The sequence below is a fragment of the Nannobrachium achirus genome, assembly GCF_963921795.1.
Source record: "Nannobrachium achirus genome assembly, chromosome: 14".
NCBI classification, from domain to species: domain Eukaryota; kingdom Metazoa; phylum Chordata; class Actinopteri; order Myctophiformes; family Myctophidae; genus Nannobrachium; species Nannobrachium achirus.
Genome location: NC_137821.1, coordinates 29,360,720 through 29,382,731, shown reverse-complemented (window position 1 = coordinate 29,382,731; position 22,012 = coordinate 29,360,720). Strand labels below are relative to the sequence as shown.

At 39.9% G+C, this 22,012-nt stretch overlaps 1 protein-coding gene across 1 annotated transcript in view; it reads right to left on the bottom strand.

Moving 5' to 3' along the window:
* Positions 1-13,551: 13,551 nt before the first annotated feature.
* Positions 13,552-22,012, bottom strand: part of elavl2 (ELAV like neuron-specific RNA binding protein 2) — a gene marked incomplete at its 3' end in the record, with an annotated part of 33,822 nt that continues 25,361 nt past the window's right edge. The window contains exons 6-8 of the mRNA XM_080741946.1: positions 19,951-20,176; positions 19,016-19,054; positions 13,552-13,882 (exon numbers count right to left, since the gene is read on the bottom strand). Coding sequence (XP_080598072.1) covers positions 13,552-13,882; positions 19,016-19,054; positions 19,951-20,176 — 596 coding nt within the window. The remainder of the gene's footprint in view (positions 13,883-19,015; positions 19,055-19,950; positions 20,177-22,012) is intronic.

Here is a 22,012-nt window from a genome sequence, read left to right as displayed (position 1 = left end):
TACATTTATGGAAGGATGATTGTTATTGCTTAAACATAATAAGCAATGATATTTTTAAGCAAACATATACAAACACAGTGCTGCTTTAGATCTATTATTAGAAATATTGTAATGGTACTTTTATTCCCCCTAACTAGCCTGCACAGGTCAACAGTTTGTGTCTGTTTGCCTCCCTGTAAATGTAAACTGTGAAAAGTGATGACTCATCACTAAACCATAGTTTTGTGGGGTCCGTTTTAGTTTAGGAATGTTTTTCGTGCAAAACAAATGCTTGCATTGGATTTAGAATCATGAAAAACCCCTAGTTTGACCCCTCACATGCTACTTAAAGCAGATTTATTTTTGTATTATTTCTCCTGTAAAGTGAGACCCCAACTTTGATTGGCTCCCAAAAGTTTCCCAAAGGGAGTTGGGTTTGAAAGAATTCAGAGGTGATAGTAGACACCTTTATTTGTAAAGACAGCTATTGGTAAGCATTTAGTTCCCAGATTGATCAAAGACTCTGATGGATAGTGTCACTGCCTAGCGAGCAGAAGGTTGCAAGTTTAAGTCTTGGTTTTGGCATGTGTGTGACTCATACTCACCACAGGTTACAAAGTGATGAAAAAGATACCATACCATAAGATGTAACTGTCCACAGTTTTACATACTGACACTTATCTACACATTTTAACTTTTTGTGTTTTTTCATAAATCAACGCCCTACTTGATCATACAACAGTGTCACACAAAAGCATCAAAAGTGGCACATACACAAGCTCGAAACGTGGTGCGAAGGGACCCGTTTTGAGACGAGGAGCTATTCCTGGTGCACTCTGGTCATCCTTGACTCAGGCTCTATTAGAGATGAACGGAGTTTGAGACACACTGTTCCTCTCTCTACCTGACATACACTAAACATACACAATCAACACACATATTATTTCAGCAAATGTTGTGCACAAACAAATGCATAATGCAGCACATCTATTGTATGTGCTTAGGCACAAATGAGCAGCAGCAGCAACACACACACACACACACACACACACACACACACACACACACACACACACACACACACGATGAGCATCTTGCCTACCAGGGCCTCCACACTCCAGTGAATACTTCGCTCCTCAAAGGTACACATCATCATCACACACAGTGGGTGGGCTAAGTGCTAGATTCTGCAATCTATAAAGACCCACAGTCTGTCCCCCACCCCACCCCCGCCTTCTTGCCTTTGGCGCCACAATTACATTTAACAGGAGCCCGAGCAGCTATTAGTAAACCAGGGAGAGAGATGCGATGGGCGTTGGAGGCAGGTAGTCAACAGAACAATGTAGCGTTCTTTTCGTTTTGTCGTAAGAGCGTCTCACATGAGACCGAGACTTTTGAGGAAAGGGGAAAGCTGAGGTTCTTTATCAGTAGCACGCAGCACAATGTAAATCCCTCTGCAACACAGTATGGGTTATTGTTCCACTGTCTGTCTACTCTGCACCATGGAAGAGAACAAGCCGCACTGCACTGGCTGGAGCAAAATGTGTTTCCTACAATGCCAAAGACACAACAGTGTTGGGGAATTGAAAAAAGCACGGCAGTCAAACTGACACCGGCATACAAGAGGTCACACTCCATTGTCATTCATATCATTACCTGCATGCTCTGCACAGGCACGGGAAAATGGCCAGAGATACTGTAGCTCCTCTGCTGTTATTGCGATATGGCAGAGCCTGACACCCATGTTGAATTTTGCAAAGGAGTGTAATTCTCCTCTTCTGGGCCCCATTATGATTTCTTGGGTATATCTTTGCATTTGAATGCTGCATAAAACAGTGACAACCACTGGTTTTTGCACGCAACATCTTAATAATGGTGGGAAGCTAGGTTTATCTAGGCACAGGCATTCGCTTTCCTCACATATTGTACATCAAGTCCTCTATTGATCAAGTATCAACCATTTGGCGGAGACGTGATATATTCTTCCATTATTGTGAAATTGTGAATGTAAATACTATACTTGTGCTGACAGCGATATCTAAAATTCTATCATGTTTGCACAACTGCATTAAATAAGCAATACTGGTAACAGTAATTATTTATTGCTTGCACACACTGTCCAGTAGCAAGCGTTGCACCCAGCAACTGAGGTTGTACTGCAACACTGGCCAAGGCCAGGAGGAAGGCTTGTCGATAGCGATCATTGGCAGCACAGCCTCTGTCCCTGGGATGAGGGCTGGAGTAGCCAAAGTCGTTTCCTCCAGGCCAAAACTCATTTTCTTTTATTTACAGTCAGACATGGATTTTCCCTCTCTGTTCTCTTCTGACTATTGGCGGGAGCTGAGAAAAAAAGCAGACAAGCAGTGAAGGAGAGAGAGAGAGAGGCAGAGAGATACGGGGAGGGGGGCTGAGTATGTTGATTGCCGTCCTCGCGCCGGCGGCCTGCCACAGCTGCTATCAGGGCTTGTTTTGCGTGGGGGTTGTATGAGAGAGAGAGAGAGAGGAGAGAGAGTGAGCGGGAGCAATTTTGGCATTGCACTGCGAAATGAGAAATGACACGCTTTCCCCAAACGTACCGCCTCATCGGCCTGATATGGATTAGTTAAGGCTGTTATTCTAATCTGCGCCCCTTTTCTTCATCGCCTCATTATGGTGCCATTGGGAGAGTACAACACGGGCCCTGTTAGCAGTCGATTTAGCTATATTTGAACCATCTCAAATGAAATGTGCCCGAGCCACCAGGGGGCCACCGCAGGAATCTTCTTTTTGTTTGTTTATTTGTTTTGTTTTTCCAATTCCCCAACAGTGTTCTGTTCAAGTAAAGTAGATTCAGCTCATTATAGCATGGTTTATTTTATGTCCTATTACAAATCACGTCAGATTTGGTTGTAAAGATCATCATCTGAACAGAAAATAAGTTGATCTGCTGTAGCCTGGTTTAACACGGACATATTCACTCATCTTGGTGGAAGGACTTTTGCTCAATTGTGAGATGATCCCGGTGAAATTGAGAACGACCCATCTACATCTGCAAAAAGAATGAAAAGACTGCTTTCAGCGAGTCCACGGCAAAGCAAAGTGAAAATTCAGCCATCCTATTGTAGTTGACATAAGTTTGCATACAACACACAAACGGTGAATTAGTTTCATTTGTTTATCTCTGTAAAACTATGTGCGACAGACAAACTAAACCCAAGACAAGGAGGATGACAAGGCAAGTGCACAACACACAAGCTCACAGGGGAAATGCATGACACATGAACCATAAATATTAGGGGTGTAACGATACATTTTAATAGCGATTCGATACATATCACGATACATGGTTGACGATACGATACATGGACGATATTGATTCATTCATGGCGATACGATACGATTCGATGATTTAAAATCGATATAGTAACTAATTAGCAAAGAAATGAAATATGTGTGAAAGGTGTGGATAGTGCAGGTTTTTAAGGGAAACATGAATTATGGATATAAATAAGTAAACACAGTGATTATCTGCCAAATACATGGACATTTTATAGTGACAAACCTGCACCTTGACATGAACCCTGAGATTACACACATTTATCGATAGACCAGAGTAGCTATATGGAAAGGAAAAGTAATTAAACCCCTCCTTTTAATTTTTTCTTCTTAAAAATGCTAAATATAATGCACAAGTAGGTAGTATCGATACAATCGATTCTTTGCACTGCCGATTCGATACGATACAAAATTAAACGATACGATTCGATTGTAGCTGTTTTCATTTCGATATGCTTCGATTTTTTAAGTTAAAAACGATATTTCAATGCAGTTACTATAATATATTATCGTATAATATATTATTATATTATCGTTACACCCCTAATAAATATTACAACAATAGTTATTTCCTAGAAATATAAAGACAAAAGAGAGAAAGGCTGAGATGGGGAGGGTGTGCGCATGTGCCTGTGTGCGCACGCTTGCGTGTCCACAACGGCAGTCTTAGGGGGGTCTAAAAATCTACCAATCCGCCAGTGGTGGAATAAGTACTCACATATTTTACTCAAGTAAAAGTATCAATACTGCAAAAGTACAAAAGTATTGTCATCAAAATGTAATTAAAGTACCAAGAGTAAAAGTACTCATTACCCAGACTGTCCCTTTTCACAAGTTTTCAAATAAATGCAGAGGAGTAGAAGTAAAAGTACTGAAAATTGTAAATACTCCAGTAAAGTACAAATAACTCAACATTTTACCTAAGTACAGTACTTAAGTAAATGTACTTGGTTACTTTACACCACTGAGGATGGCTCCCCGGTGGGAGTCAGTGGTGAGCTGACAGCGGCTGGAGCGAGAGCCAAGATTCTACCATTTGTGATGTAAGCATTCAAATCCAATCATTATAACATCTTTCACTGCGGAATGGAAGCAAGACGAAGACATCAGATCAAGGACCAACGCTGAGCCGAATGCCAGTCTTGATGTATAACAGATGGCAAGACGATGCAGCGAGGCGCTCATCACTGCAAATTATGGTAAAAACCAAGCTGCTTGGCATCCTTGGGATTTACAAAGAGGAATGGCGCTTTTCCTATGGCAAGCTCTGTGGGCTTGTTACATTACCACATTTTTCTTCAACCTCCAAGATTGAATGAAATTCAGGTTGCTCAGTGTGTAAAGTTGCCATATGCAACGCTCCATTTCAGAGCTTCCAGCTCTGTCATTTGGCTACAGTATGTGTGCAACCAACAAAGCCACCCGTCTCCAAACAGCCTCCACTTATCCTCGGCAATGTCTAAAACCATTGTTTAAAACCTTTGTTTCTGTAATCACTTGTTAAAAAAAGAGAATATTTCAGAAGGTGCTTGATGGAAAAGCCGACATGGAGAGAGAGAGAGAGAGGGGGCACTTGTGAATGTAAGTATCGGTGACAGTTTGCCATTAAATCGCTGATCACATGAAACGCATATAAAAGGACCACTCTCCATCCACTCCATGTCAATCAACTTAAACCTTCTGCATTTAAAAAGTTCAAGAGCATTTTACGGGCGGGTGACAGACAATGTTCTGCAGATGCCAAATAACATTTGTAAAATGGGAATTAGAACTGACAAAAAATTATGCTTAGGCTGGAGAATGGAGATACATTTGAACCCTAATTGCTAGTATTAAAATTGGATTGCAAAGTTTTCAGTTTGCTTGTAAAGGCCATAGATGGTCTCTACAAGCCACACATTATCAACTGAAACCTCTCAGGGAACCAAGGCAACGCTAAGTCGTAATTGCTTTGTGTGTGGAGATACTGCAGTTCAAGTTGTTTTGTTTACTCCAACATCAATTTACTGTTCAAAGTCAAGGGCTCTGAAAATGTCAAGTTGATGGTAGCAACACCAGACATAATGGTCGGATTTTCACTGAAACATAATGACACATAAATGCCGTTAGATACGGCCAAATGCTCAGTTGGTGGAGCAAGACTTTACCATGGTAAAATGTGTCTTATCAAGCAAAGATGGTGGTAACAGAATCCGATGAAATGGAAAATCAACAATGATCTCCTAATTAGTCACAGATGTCTTGTTTTTCAACCTTAATCTGTTTTATGTCACTCAAACAAGATATACTGTACACAATGGCTAGTATGTTTTATCTCACTCAAACAAGATTGGCTAGTATGTTTTGTGTCACTCAAACAAGATATACTGTGCACAATGGCTAGTAGTGAAAGTATGTGGATGCTATGCTGACACATTTAATTCAATAGGCGGGGGGGGGGGGGGGGGGGGGGGGCTTTATACTTATCAAGCTCGATATACTTCATCAAGGACGGCAATATCAGTCAGCTGACAGGCCTATTCAACACTTTTGTTCCAAACAAGCTTTGTCAAAAACTACTTGAAAACTACAATGGAATTTCTTTAAGACAAAACTTCCACTTGAGCACAAGATATCTGAAAGATCTCAAGTCCATGACATTTTCTGAGTGCTCTTACGTATTATACTCCCTGGAAGATAGATATACCTGTACCCTATTGCCAGTTAGAACTGTCATGCATGCGTAGAGCCAATCACTGCCTATCACAGCTGTTTGTTTACACAACGTAATAGCATACGCAGGCATGAGCCACCATGGCATCACACATTTTGCGGTTTTCCCCCATATTGCCTGTTTACTTTGCGAGGCCGGGCATTTTCAAAGATTTCCACTCTGGAAGGGGGTTTAAATTTTTTTGCGTTTTCAACCCCTGCAAATGGAGTCTAAACATAAGGTGATATTTTATTTTGCCTAATGGGGCCTACAGTAAGTCTCCTCAAGTGTATGCAATTAAGGCATTTCATTTTAAACATGGATACATAATAATGCAGTAATGCATGGCTGTTTAACACAAGGCCTTGTGGCATTGGAAGATACAAGGCATGTTGCAGTGGTTTGTCCATCTTGTTTGGCACAAGTGTTGCTTTTATGATACAATGTACGACTTCTTGTTAACAAGGTAAAGCTATCCCATTTGTGTGCTACTGTCAAAAATGCATGAAGGATTAAAGGAGTAGTTCACCCCCCAAATGACTTTTTTTCTATTGATGACACACCATGGAGACTTGAGTTCAATAATATTTTTAGTTTTTTGTCGCATTTCTAAGACAAAAGATTGATTATGTTTTGTCTTAGGAATGCGACAAATACAAAAAGATATTATTGAACTCAAGTCTCTATGGCATGAGTAATCAATAGAAAACAAGTCATTTTGGGGGTGAACTACTCCTTTAAGACCCTGCAACAGACCATCTATTGAAAACCTTCTGTCTGTTTTTGGGTAAATTGATGCCCTACAACATATTAGAGTGCACAAATGTAGTGAAAATAGCAGATCTACAAGCTCACAATGTGGTGCGTTGTGAGCTTGTAGATCAGCTATTTTCACCATATTCTATTTTTACATAAGAAAGGGTTTTGGATATACTGTACACTACAGGGTTTCCACCCGACAGCGACGATAAGTTGTTGTGCTGCCAAGTAACTTATTGACAGGAAGATGGGTGCAGACTATAAATGAACTGTAATGGAAAATGTGTTGTGCCCATAAATCACTGCAGCAGACAGACCACATGCAAATGTGTTTACGGGTATCTGCTGACATCAGCAGCACTGGGTCGAATTTACTGACGTTTTATTTATCGCCTCCCCTGTCTCCGATACTGTGCTTTGAGTAGGAAGAGGTGGAGTTGGCAGTTTGGTAGACTGGTGACTTAACAATAGAGAAAACATCTGCCTCAGTGCTTCTTGGCTGGCCTGAAATAGCAGGGCCAGCCCTATAAATGTGAACGTCTCAGAGTCACAATCATCCTTCCAGGCGATGTGATGTCGTTCCTCTTTCTTTGGTGTGTCGCCCAGGTGGGCTTGGTGAGTGTGGTTATACTGTATGACTTGTCACTATTCTCTCAAGACAGATTATTTTTACCGAATGGGTTCCTTGATTGGCCTATCCCTAATCCTAACTCACTAAAACAATGCCTAATCCTAACCTTAGAGAAACTATGCCTAAACCTAACCTCAAAACCACACCCACCCGAGGTGAAACACCAGGAAAGGAGAGTACCTCCATGCTACACAATGTATTGTAGACTATCGTAATAAGCGACCTTTTCTCATAATTTGAAGCCGAGTTGGTGCTACTTGCAGCCACGGTTGAGTACATCTGTTGTTCCAGTCAGCTGGACAATCTATTAAACTGGTATGACCCAACCTCTACGGAGATTACACAAAAAACTGAGTATGACTCATGAAGTTACCCCATAGTAAGAATTTATCAAGAGGGCGAACTGCCCCGCCCCCCACGGCCCCACCTTTTCATTTCAAAGAAAGTTGCTCACCAGCGCATGCCATGAAGCACCCAGAAGAACGCTCTACTTCAACATTTTTCTTGAATGCAACTTCACTGTTATAAAGCGGTTCTGGGGGCTTATGTTATTAGAGTATTGCCACTTCCCGAATCAATCAATCATTTCAAATTAAAAGCTCTCCCGTGTTTCACACACAATCCAACATACTTTAGACCTAGTCTTGTTCAGTTTAACAAGACTAGGTCGCGATGCGACGCGTTGTGAGCTTGTAGATCTGCTATTTCCACTATTTTTGACTTTTTTTTTAAATATATCAACATTTTTCAACATTGAAACGATTATGACGATTATGAAAAATAATCGCGATTATGTCAAATAATCGCGATTAGACGATTAAGTAATAATTGTGACAGCCCTAAAGCAGACTACTGCAAGGACAGCCGAGACAACAAGTTATCATATCTGATATCTGAATGGGAATTATATTATTATGCACCAAAATATACAACAAAGTTGTACAACTAACGTGCATGGTAGTTTTTAAGTCCTAGATATTCTAGGATAGTTTACATTAACTTTTACTACCTCACACTCAAAGTCAAGTGAATTGAAAATGCTGTATGCTGAATACTGTTTCATTCATGTCCCAGGTTGGTTGTGACCTGTAAATAAATTTGCATGCAATTTCACTTGCATATACCTACTGGCCTTGGGGACTGCCCATAAGTCCGAAGGTCGATTAGTCCTACATCTCATTAGTCCAAATTTAGTTAGGGTTACTGAGGTTAGGGTAAGGCATAGTATTCTTAACAGATTCGGACTAATGGGCTGTCGGAACAAAGAGGTTTCGGACCAATGCCATGGCACCCTGGCCTTTACCAAGTTCAACCACTAGAGGTAAATAACGATAAACACGTGCAATAAATAAAATAATAATGAAGCACAAATCTAATTTTACCCCGTCACACATTCATCGTTCAATTCAGGCCATCATCCCGTGATCTGAATGACTGCTCCTTCAATACCCACAAAAGGGTCCAAGGCTTGCATGTCTAAAAATTGAGTGGGATATGACATCAACTTAGCAACGACTCATCCGAGATGACTGCCATAGCCCTCGCCTACTAATCCTGTTTTACTGGCACCGTGTAATCAGCTGTAGGATGACCAATCACATCAATTGCGCGTCTGCAATGACAACACCGTTCTAAAGCTGGGACAACTGTCACAGGCATGCCTGCAAGTTGTCACTCAGATAAAGCTGTTGTCACTCAGTTAAAGGAGCTATAGTCAACTTTTTCATTGTAGGTGTACATCCTAGTCTACAGACTAGGATGTAAACAAAGTACGGGCCCTGTAAATGTAAACAAAGGGCCAAAATGATTATTTTATCATTATTTTACGCTTTTTGTGGTCATTTTTTAATTGAAACACATATATGAAGCTTATTTTTTTATAAAATATTTTCGAAACATTATTTTTATTTTAGCATCCGTTTTTCAAGAAAAAGTTGACTATAGCTCCTTTAAAGACCCATCAATATCTGTTACCTGCACAACAGCTCGAACAAGAAGCACCAGAAATCTGTAATTGACTAAAGTGGATGTTTGTAGATAGCGGAATTATTCAAAATGTATTCCTTGCCATACAAGAAATGGCCATCGGGAGAGATTACTTTGTTGAAACATTCAAGCTAATGGGCCAATAAATATTGCTCTTTAAGGCACTGAAAGCTTTTTAAACCGCATGCAGATTAGACCCTATAAGCCTATATCCTTCACTAGCCATGCAGAATGGTACAATTGCTACATGATTGAGCATGGCATAAATATTGTGTTCATTAAAATAAGTGGGAGGACTGGAGCTCTACAACACAGCATGATTAAGAGAACTTTTGCCATCAAAAAAAGAAAGGAAAAGGCCAGCATAGCCAGGCTGCTTCAGCGGATCAGGGCTTTGTCCTTCCAATGCCCCTTAAAACGACAGTCAGACAGCGCGAGGTGGCTGCACAGTGGGGAAGCTCACTTCAAAGCAGGCCATTTCACCTTCGCCGAGGCTGCCGGCCTCAAGTGGAGCGTGAGATAAGGAAAATCAATACTCTATATCAGGCTTCTCTCCCTTCAAGCCTTGTGCCACTCTTTGTGACAGCACATTCTGGAGCCGGTGCCTGAACTCTACCCCAATTAACTATTGGGCCAACCAGTAAATAGCATTCAGCCACTGATGTAGAAGATCCTCTGTCCAAGTGAAAACGCCTGGGATTAGTCAACATTAACTTCAGACTCTGGAATTTCAATGTCACTGTGCCACATAAAGGAGAAACAAAAACGTTGATCGGTAGCTGAATTAAAAGTCGTTTACATTGAGCTACAATGATGCATTACCACTTCGGGCCAGTGGTTGAATAAGTACCCAGATTTTTTACACAAGTAAAAGTAGCAGTACAACAATATAAAAATACTCTATTACACATACAAGGCCTGTACTCAAAGTTTCACTTGAGTAAAGATGCATCAAAATATACTTGATAAAATTGATGTCCAACTTTTTTGAAAATAGCTGATCTACAATAGCTCATAACGTTCCAACACATTGTGTGCTTGTAGATTGGCAACGTTTTGTATTAATAATCTAAATCTGCAATGTAACAAGTAATTAAGTTAATTACACTTGAAAATTCTCAACTAAAGAAAAAGTACTTAAAAACAGTACTCAGTAAATGTACAGTTACTTTCCACCTACTGCTTCCGGGCCATAAACTGCAGGATTGAGGAAGAATTTAGTTGGCTTGTTGCTTTGTGTTATTTGTGAATGTTAAGCATCCTCTGAACTGCCAATATTTATATAGGCTTCAGCTTTTGTACAATGCCTGCCGGTTATTGGCATTTGGAAGACTCTAATGGCATGTTTCACCAAAATGACCTGTCCATGATCATTCACATAAACTCTGAGGCACTGACCAAATGTCTTTGTAAAGAAATCTTTTTAATCTGGATAGGCTGCTTCCTTAAGAGGCCCACTTACGTGGGTAAAACAAAACAAAGATGCAAAGCTATAAATGATTGTTGGCGAGTTCTACTAAAATAGAAATCACAGCTCAACATAGTTTAACCAGGACAGGTTAAAAACAAATCCCACTGAAATATTAACTACATCAAAAGGGCAGAGCAAAATCAGAAAACCGTGAATTGTCCAGGAAATGAGACTTTCTACTAAATGTCAAAATTGTCTTTCAAAGCATAATTTATGCTTTGGCTAAAAGTGTCAAGACAGGTTTCTCAACAAAAATGTTTTGTTTAGTTTTTTTTTGTCAATGTGACACTTTTTCACTTAAGAATTTGGTTTAAGAATGTATTGATGAAGTAATCATGGGATTCATTCACAGAATTGCATTGCCCTCCAACTTATTTATTGATGTACTCAACATGTAAAAGTCCAAAGTATTCAAAACAAACAAAGTAAAGAACATGTACATCCTTTTAAATACCGGAACAAAAGATATATTCTATTCAAACGTAAAAAAAAAAAAAAAAAAAAAAAATGCTGTGAACCAAGTCATACTGTACAACTTCAATTTAAATAATCATTCTCACATTAAGAAGAGGGGCAGGAGGAAAAATTTTCACACCAGGCCATCAAAGCACACATTGTCAGAATCCAGTGAGGAATTCATTGTCTGTTACAAAAACAAACAAATAATTTTCCATATTGATCAGGCATGAAAATTAAAGAAAATAAAAGAAAAAAAATCCAGCCCCGCAGCAGCAAGTATCACAGCTCATCTTAAGACTCAAAGATTTAACTTTTACAAGTAACAGAAGGAGGAATAGATAACCATGAAAAAAAGAGGGAAAAAGCAGTTGCAAAGATAAAGATATAATGCATAGCACACTGCTCATTTTTAAGGGGAAGCATGACTATTAATTGTTTAAAGTACCAAGCAGGATGCAGGTGCAGCACTCGATGCATCTATTAAGGCTTGACTAGCCTCCGGGTCTTTCTTCCAAGTAGAGCAAGATGTGTGTTAATCTCTTGCAAACCCTTTTTGCTATATGGTCATGTAACTGCTTCATTGTCCTTCCCCAAAGTGAAAAGAGCAATATACACCTTTTTTACGATTTTAAAGACAGGTTATATGCATTACGTATATATGAATATGAAAAAGAAAAGTGTAATCAAACAGTTCAAAACTGTGGTTTATATCCATTCTTTACCACATAAATATATATATATCATATATATCTATGTTTATATATATAAAAAAACAAAAAAATTAAACTTAGATGTCCATAGATTCTTAATACCTTTTTACGAAGCAAGACTATCTACAGACCAAACAACCAACAAATCTGATGCACTGTAAATCTAGTCCATAGGACAACAAATCAAGTATTCAACTGAATGTAAACAATCGAGATGAAAGCAAAATTCCAAATGAAAATACCTTACGTACTCTTAAAACAAAAGCACTTTGCAATTAAGTCCAAAAAAGAACCAAAATTAAATTGCCAAATACTTAACATAAAAGGACTTATTTACATACTGTAGCTCTAAGCTCCGGAGCAATCAATCTTCATTCAAACTAGTTTTCTTAAGCTGCTGCCATCGTCAGCCCGTCTTCCTTAAATCTTACATACAAAGCAGGTAAAAACCCTTATTAGTTGATAGTAAGACAAATTCAGCCTTTAATGATATAGCATAAGTACACCACGAAACACCATGAGCTCTGTCTGAAGGGAATTCTTACGGAAGAACAGATTTTTATCCCCCGTTACCTTTTAAGATATTTCCACGTTATAATTTTGCATGCACTTTTCGCGAATAAACCTTTGTATTTTTCTGTCTGTTTCCAAATCAAATCTGAAAGTGAGTTGCTAGTCATATAACAACCAGGGATGATGGGACAACCCACAGATGATTTTACAAATGAAACCAGCACTGCCATTGATTCTAGAATCTAAAGATAATACAAAGATCTCAAAAGGTATCTTTTACATCATAAATCTCTCCAGAAATTTCAACCGCTGCAAACTTTCTGGTAAAGTTCAAAAGCTCACAAGGTGTCATATGAAGATATTTCTCAAAGTATCCAAGTCAAAATATTTGCTCCAGGTCCAGTAAAAAGTTTCTCCAAATTTTTCTTTTTATAAAAATAGATGCTTTTTAAACCCACATCAAAGAGGTTCTTAGCTCTTTGGCAAGGTACTGCTTTAAGAATTTTTTTTGTCTTTTCTCCATTAAATTTTACAATAAGCAACATTATGCAGCCAACCAAGAACCAACTGATATTACAACAAACAATACTTACAAAAACAAAAACTGAAAATCGTCCAAAAATAAATACTTTAACCACTGAAAGCGTAACGCACCTAAGGCAAATCAGAACACAGAAAAATACAAAATAAATCACTACACAAAGCCTTACAAGACTTACTTTTTCAAAGCAGATGGGCAACAAAACAACGAAAACCTAGTAGTAACATTTTAGAAGGTCCATCCGTAGAGACAGCAATAGAATGCAACATCACAGGCCTGAAAACCTGCTGATTTTTTTTCTGGTTCAACATAAATTATATCAAGAAGATTCAAAGCTTAGCAATGAAGGAGAAGAAAATCACGCTGTTGGACGCCAAATATCGTTTTCCTTTGTAACACTGATTTTACAAAGATGGTTTTACTAATGTAGAAAGTATACGGTCGATACGTTTCCCTTTTCTGCAGAGTTTTCCAGAAACAATCGGGAGTGGGTTATTAGGCTTTGTGCGTTTTGTTGGTTTTGAATGACACTTGGAGAACTCTATCTCCGAGGCGGTATCCATTCAAGCTAGCGATGGCCACAGCTGCTTCATCATAGTTAGTCATGGTGACAAAACCGAATCCTTTGCACTTGTTTGTGTTGAAATCGCGGATGACCTTGACATTTGTGACTGCGCCAAAGGGCCCAAACATCTGCCACAGGATGCTTTCATCTGCGTCTGGAGCCAGGTTGTAGACGAAGATGCACCAGCCAGTGCCCGCGTGCCCTGGGATGTTGATGCCAGCCAGACTGGTTACCCCATCGATGGCCATGGGGGAGAACCTGCTGTAAAAACACACAAACACAGCACGGTTCAAGACAAAACACTCAACAGGCCTTTCGGGGGGGGAAACAAATACAAAAAAAAAAACATTTCAATGAGCAGTAACAGAACAACTCTACAGGCCTGAGGCATGTTTACATTACTCTTCAAAATAGGTGTACAAGGAAAAAAAAAAGACTGCCGACACTTCATAAATCATTGGATAATCAAATTCTTTGGCAAGCCTCAAAGCTAGACAATAATTTACACAGACAGTCCTTCAGAAGAAGAATATACTGAGGTGTTTATCTCAACTGCACAGCACAAAAGTTCCAACAGATGAGATGGTGTAATAAATCCACGTTCCCTGTGAATACTATCAAAAGCATTGGTCATAAACTATATACAGTATATATATATATATATATATATATATATATATATATAATTAAACTATTTTCCAAGACTGCAATAATTAGTCCCTAAGCCCTTGATCTTAGGTAAATCTGGTCTTGCGGTATGAAGAACAAAATCCAAAGTGCATAGGAAAAGCCATGAATTATTTCAGCAGGTGTCAGATGAGATTAGCTGCTCCAGTTGGCCTCTCAGGGAACATCCACCATGACAGGTGTGCTCCCAGCATCAAGGAACCCGAGAGAGATTTGGCAACCAAGACACCAGCCAACCAGCAGCAGAGAAGAGAAATCACAAGTCTAGCATTGCCAGTGATAGGCCTTTGAGCCTTTAGGGAACCGAACTTCAGTCATCCTCTAGGAAGGCTTTCTGTTCAATTGAGCTCAAACAAAGTACCATTTCAGAGACTTCTGAACACGTTTCAGACACAATAAAGTTTAAGAGGGAGAATCACCGTCCATAATAGATCAAGGTGTAGTGGGTAGATCACAAGATGCATGGATGACATTTTAACCAAACGGATTGTATGGTCTAAATTTCTGTTGGAGTTGCACTGACAACCAAACGTAACTCTAGAATCGATGATGGCAAGGAACAGATCCTCCTTAAGTATTAGTGTTACATTGTGTATCGTCATTGTCGGCTGTAAACCTTGTATGTCCAAAACTGTTACTTTTCAAGAAATGGAAAATTCAAATGTGTTCCCATGGCCGCAATGTAGCCATTTCGTGAAACAGTTTTTCCATATAGTACTTTTCATTGGTTCAATCTTTATCAAACCAACAGACACACGTAAAAGCTTTTCCTATATAGCAAAGACAGCCCATCTACAAGATGTATGTACATACGTACGCACACAGTCAAATGTTTAGAAACATCTTCTCATTGTCATTTCTATTATTTACTACATTGGAGATTCATACTGAACACATCAAAACTATGAAAGAACACACATGGAATTATGTACAGATAGGGGCAGGGAAATAGATAATTTTAAATGCTGGATAATGATTAAATAATGTGTAAAACAGTACTTCTCATAAAGACATGTTTTGTAAATGTTGGAAAACAGTCTTAACTCCATCACCGTCCTCTGACCACTCTGGTGTGTTATCCAAATAACTATTCAACAAATCAAACCATGAAGTGTCACTCAGAAATAAAAGTCCATATTTTCTATTGTTCCATATACTTCAAATTGACAAGATGATAGACGTCTTGGCAATCCAGCCCTCATCAGTGAGATGAAGGCTGGATAGCGAAACGTCTGTCATCTTGTCAATTTGAGGCATACAGAACAATAAAAAATATGGACTTTTATTTCAGAGTGCGAGCCTTGGTTTTCTTGGTTTGATTTTTAAATGTTGGAAAAGGGTGTTTGAGCAGCTACATCTACTTCACCCCCAACATTCAGTTGAGCAATTATGTAATGTCAGGAGTGGATCAAGTGCAACATGCTAAACTCAACTAAACTGTAAACTCCCCATCAACAAATAATCATCAATAATATACAGTAGATTTGACTCAACCTTTTACAATAGAGGCTTCAAGAGCATTGCAAATATGTCCGCTTTTAAATGCTAGGCATGTACAATGTTCGCTTACAGGCCAATATTGACCTAAGTCCTGGCAATACAGTGTCCAGCAGCAGCTTCCTCCACTAGGGTCACTTTTTCAAAAACCTCTGATTTAAATAATTCCCATATACAGTAGTTATGAAAACATACTTAAAGATGCAGTGCCATGATTTATTTCCCCCCTAAGACATGATTATCAGGTTTTATGATTAAACTAGGAGGAGGACTTTTTCCAAAAGAGTGTACAGAAAGAGTTAAAATCAGGTTTTGATGTGGCCACACCCACAAGTTCATTAAGTATGACTGGTTGTTCAGGTGGGTGGTGACCCAGCTGAAGTTAGCTACACCTATGATGATGATTATGATGTCATTTAATCACTGTTTTTGGATCGGCACTTTTGACACAAGGTGTCAGCCTCCAGGAAGAAATCCAAAATACAAAGGGAATACATAATTGCTCTTAACAACCACACCAGGGGAGAAGTACTGTCAACCTCACAGACACATGGAAACCAGAAAAAGAACAACACTATGGCACCACCTCTTTAAAACACTGTCTCACTGTGTCTTTGTGAGACAGAGGTGGTGAGTGGATGGTTTCTGCATGTTGGTTTTGATTGATTGAATACTAATAATACTATTAACAAGATTGTAAACAGTATAAAGGAGTACAATCAAGTATTATGCTAAAAGCATAGCAAAAAGCTACAGCGACACGGCCATCCCATCTGTAAGCGCTTTATGGGACCATTGTTTTTTAACAGGACAATGACCCCAAGAGAACACACACCCCCAGGCTATACAAGAGCTATTTAACCAAGAGGGAGAGTAATGGAGTGCTGCGTCAGATGACCTGGCCTCCACATTCACCCGATTTCCAAATTGAGATGGTTTGGGATTAGTTGGAGCACAGTGAGGGAAAACCCAACCAGTACTCAGCACCTCTGGAAACTCATTCAAGACAAAGAGTACTAAGCTATCATAGAAGGTGTCTACTTTGAAGAATCAAAAACTGTATTCCATATATATAATGTATAATTCCATGTTCTTTCATAGTTCGTTTTTAATGTGTTCAGTATTAATTAAATAAACAATGTCGAAAATAAACAAAAAACATTGAATGAGAATATGGGTCCAACATTTTGACGGGCAGTAAATACCAACCGTGTGTGTGTCCATCTCTATCTATATGTACAGTATATAGTAATTATTAGTCATCCTTCACTTCCTGAAACACTGAAGAGTCCTTTATATTTAGTCGGTTGATATTGGAAATAAAATACCAATGTTCTAAAGCGGTTGGTCAACACAATAGCATGTTGCAGGGGGGGGGAATGATTGCCCAGAGTGGAGGAGCAGGGAAGTCACTCAGTGGGTGACCCATCAGTAGAGAGTGGATAGACCCGCCCCCAGCTATTCATTTCAATGCAAGTTGCTCAGTGGCGTTTTGAAGCACCCGTAAGAAGCCGATCCAGGTGCATTGTGGGGGAAATCTGGATGTGCCAAAATTTGTTACGTAGAGACACAATTGACCGATCGCTATGCCCCTCCTAAAGCCGTCCTTGTCCAATGCCAAGTTAGCAACAGGTTACTAACGCAGCTGACTTGGCAAGCTGCCATGGCGGCGCGCATCGGTGTACCGAGTCTGGCTGCTAGATAGAGATGGGATTTATGGTTCTTTGAAGTGAGCCGGATCTCTGACTCTGAGATCCGTTCCTTTCAAAGAGCCATTCAAAAGACTGGCTCATTTTAGTTACTGGTTACTTTGTAGATTTTGATTATGATTGCAAATCACTTCCACCCAAATAGGCCTATACATTTGGCCATTGGATACATTTCTGGCATTTGAAAATAGGTGATCTACAAGCTCACAATGTGTCACGTTGCGATGCATTGAATGAATTGTGAGCTTGTAGATCGGCTATTTGCAAATGATTTTTCTACATTTACTCATTGGAAAACCTGTGAAACAGGGCATTCTGCATAATGAGTACGTTCTAATATTGGTACTTTAAGTACATTTTGATACCAATACTATTTTACTTTTACTCAAGTACATTAATAACATTCCAAACTTGATTGCAGTATTGATATGTTTACCTAAGTAAAGAAATGTAGTACTTTTCCCACCACTGTTCATTAGAAAGGAACGGCTCCCTACTGTGAACCGAATCATATCGTTCATTTCAAAGAGCCGTTCAAAAGACTCGATTCGTTCGCGAACGTCCCACCCACTCGCTCCGTGTCACAAACACTGAACAAAAACAGAACGGATTGCACTGACCTACAAACCCACGGGAATAATTTAGGAGCACTTCATGAGAAAATATAACTGGTAACACTTGTGTACTGTATGTTAATCTGACTTTAGTATAGGCTATTGTTTTCTTCCTGGACGTGCGTTTGTGTCAGGTTTAACATGGGATTTTGACAGCTGGCTTCTCCTCTGCAGTCTGCACGCCGCCATGGCAGCTTGCCAAGGCACCCGCCTTAGTAACCTGTCGCTAACGTGGCATTGGACAAAGACGGCTTTAGGAGGGGCATAGCGATAGGTCAATTACGTCACAAACGTCGAACAGCATCCATTGAACCCCATGGCAGACCCCAGCGGCGCGCCCTTTTGCTTGTGCATGTATTTTTCACCCCGCCTGCAGTTCCAGCTTTGGCCACTATGGTCGACGGCTTCAATATGTACAAGCCGTTCTGGGGGCTTAATTCGCCCCCAGCCATCTCTCCTCCCTTTCTCCACCCACCCCCCTCACATGTATTGTATCTTCACACTCGCTACAGGACACAACACACACTACCACACTAGTGTTTACCAGTCCAATGACACTGCATAAGTTGGTACTGAAACCATAAGGAACTGTCAGCCCATTGCTCATTACAAAGATGTTCACCGTCAGATGGTCAATGCCCCATAGTAAATCAAGGGGAAAACACTGATACCTGGAAACAGATTTAATCTTCCTGAAAGTGCCACCTTAGTGATTGAGTACCACTTAATTCTGTGCCCTCACACAAAAGCGTACCACTACACACAATGCCAGTCATGGAAAATTAAAACAAACCAGATCATACATTTCCCAGCAGTTTCTGAAAATCAAGACAGACTTATAAACCCAGAAATCAGTCCAATCAAAACTAGAATGAAATCTAAATTACCTTTTGACTCCATAGGCCATGTTAAGCAGATTGTCCAACCTGAAACCAAACACACAAAAACCAATACATATATTAGCTCCAGTATGCATGATGGTTTCCATGAGATAAATGAATACATTTTCATAAAGTTAGCGTCAAGGAGCCACAGAGATGAATCGATAACTAGAGACTAAGTGGAGTCAGCTGTTCTCCTGCCACGTTATTCCCAAGACAATCCCATCCTTATTAACCTGCTGACATTTGCCTTGCATGTCGATATTCTAGCTACACAACAGAGCAAACAGGAAACATCCACTTGATTCAGACACAACAAGGTTGGGAAGAGCACGAGTTTGCTTTAAAACAGTGCAAACAAAGATTTGCTTCATGTCAAGGAGAAATTCACACATTTCTCTGTGCTTGACAGCTATAGTATAGCAGTAACGTTAGATCACAAAAAGGGACACCATTATTATCTACCAATTTCTTTGACCAAGGTGCTACACTCTTCAGTAGGAACAAAGTTATTCAATAAAAAAAGTTAACATTATAATCCCACATGACCATCATCATATATATATTCCTATCCTGATAGTTTTCCTTTCCTCCTTCTCAGACTGTGCGCAAAACATTCCATGACGTTAAGTAGCCTAGCCTTTGCCTTGAACACCTCAAATCACCCGCTGTCTTAATTATCCAGAGAACCTCAAACCAAAGTGTAGTAGGAAACTACATCTGCAAAAGGACGAGCCACGCTTCAAAATGTAAAGACTGAAAGTGCCGAATTATTCTGGCCAGTCTTGATGAGCTCCAACACAACACTGATTTTCACAATACTGCCGAGACTATTTAAATGCTAATTTCAACAGACTTGAAGGTCAACATATTCAGTGTCAGTAGCAGTATTAACGAAGTCTGGTTCTGATTGGATTTAATTTATTTCACTTTAATCTCACCTGAAGCGCTGTGCTTGCTGCGCGAGGGGTCCTGGGTACCTTCGATTGGGGGACTGGTACAGCTGGGAGAGAAGCGCTTGGCTAGTCTTTTGACTGGGATTGTTGGCAAACTTCACCGTGATTGGCTCCGTGGCACCGGGAGGCTTCTGGCAGTTCAGACCCTTGATGGCCTCTTCGGCTTCAATTCGTCGGTCAAAGCGGATGAAGCCCACCCCTCTGGAGACTCCTGGGCAGAAGGAACATTCACGATGATTATGTCTGGCAGCTAATAATTCAATTTTAGATTTTCATGGAAGCATTCTATAACAACATTTACAGTTATCAGAGGAGGTTAAGAAAGAGCTTGAAAATGTCCAATGCTTCAACATTTGTAACCTGCACACTCTGGGCCCAGATTATTTTGAAGCAGTTACTCAGAAGAACAAGGCATTTTCAAAATCTGTTTATTACCAAGCAGAAAAGGCAATCGGATGCATACTGTAATTTGCACCGGCAGTTCTTGTACTAATCACAACCTAGAATAACTACGGGTGTCACGATTTCGATTCTGAATCGAAAATGTATATGAATGTTAAGGAGGTTTGTAATTCCTGCAGTATTGCATTTAGTGTTCCTGTGCATTTGTGTCCTAAGGGAAGCGGGCAGTTATCGTTTCTGTGTTTCTCACGCATTGTGCACGTCGGAAGGCAAAAGGGTAAACATTTCAAAGATGAACAGTAGTTAATGTTGCATTAATGTGTGCCACCAAGACCATTCACATGAGCAGTGCCGTCTGAGACATCACCTCTCATTGAAAAAGAATTAGGGGCCATCTGAAAATGCAGCTGCAACACTAATGCAGCAAGCCAGCTTTCCAAAGCCTTCCATATGAAAAGCTTTACGGTCTACGTTCATGCCTTACTGTAAGTCAGATTCAGAATGAGCGTGTCGAAGGACTGAGCAATGCAAATGAATTGCTTTGAGCAACAGAGCTACTTGACCATCACAGCATACTACAATAATGACAGGGAAACTGAAAATCCTTCAAATACTCCTCATTTTATGATGCTCTTGAAGGAAGCACAGAATCATTGTTTTTATACAAATAAGTTATTTATTTAGAAACCTTTTTTTAAAGAAATAATTGGAAATTGAATCAAATGGAAAGTCAAATCGAATCGCGGATTTGGAAAATGTTGGATGTCATTATAGGTGAGAATGTCCCAAAAAAGAAATACTGACATAATTTTTCAACCGCCGGAATAACCAATCTGCAGCTCACATGTTGTGAGCTTGTAGATCAGCCATTTTCGCATGAGCTTGTAGATCAGCCATTTTCACATGACACCATTGTGTCAAAAATATAGCAAAAGGCTTTCTCTATTAATCCTTGCCTCAAAGCATCTTGCCCTCTGCTGCAGCAGGGAATGGAAAGAGGCATAGACATGTTGGTATACAGCTGTGAGAAATTCTGTTTATTTGTATTTTATAAGGATCCCTTTCCACATGGCAGTTTGGGAAATGAAGATTATAAGTTGTAGTAAATGTATTTTACTTCTTGCCACAAAAACAAGCTAGAGCTACAACCTCAGGGAATAAAAAAAAAGCAGGCAAAAAGGGAGGGCGAGCGAGAAGGTGAATGCAAGCAGCTGAGAGGGGGGTTGTAAGCGGAAAGGAGAAAAAGGAGAAAGGGAATTACCAGGCGTAGAGTCCTACTACTTTACACTGATTTCATATTCTATCCATCGATGCATATTTATGAACTGCTCCAGTGGAAAATTGCATTTTTTGGGGGACCACATAGCGACATGTTTGATGTATTTCTTGGGCCTGATGGTGGCACCTTGCCAGGCAACCAGAGCAGGCATGGAAGGGGGAGGAATGGAGGGCGATGCGGAGAGAGGAAAACGGTGAGGATGATCAGATGAGGATATGAGGATTGGGGGGGGGGATCAACTCTCAAATACCTGGAACGCGCCCGAGTTGCGTTAGATTTTAACCACTTTAACCATTATTGTATGCTTTAACTTTAGAAAAATAGCAGATATACAAGCTCACAGCGCGGCTGCGAGCTTGTAGATCT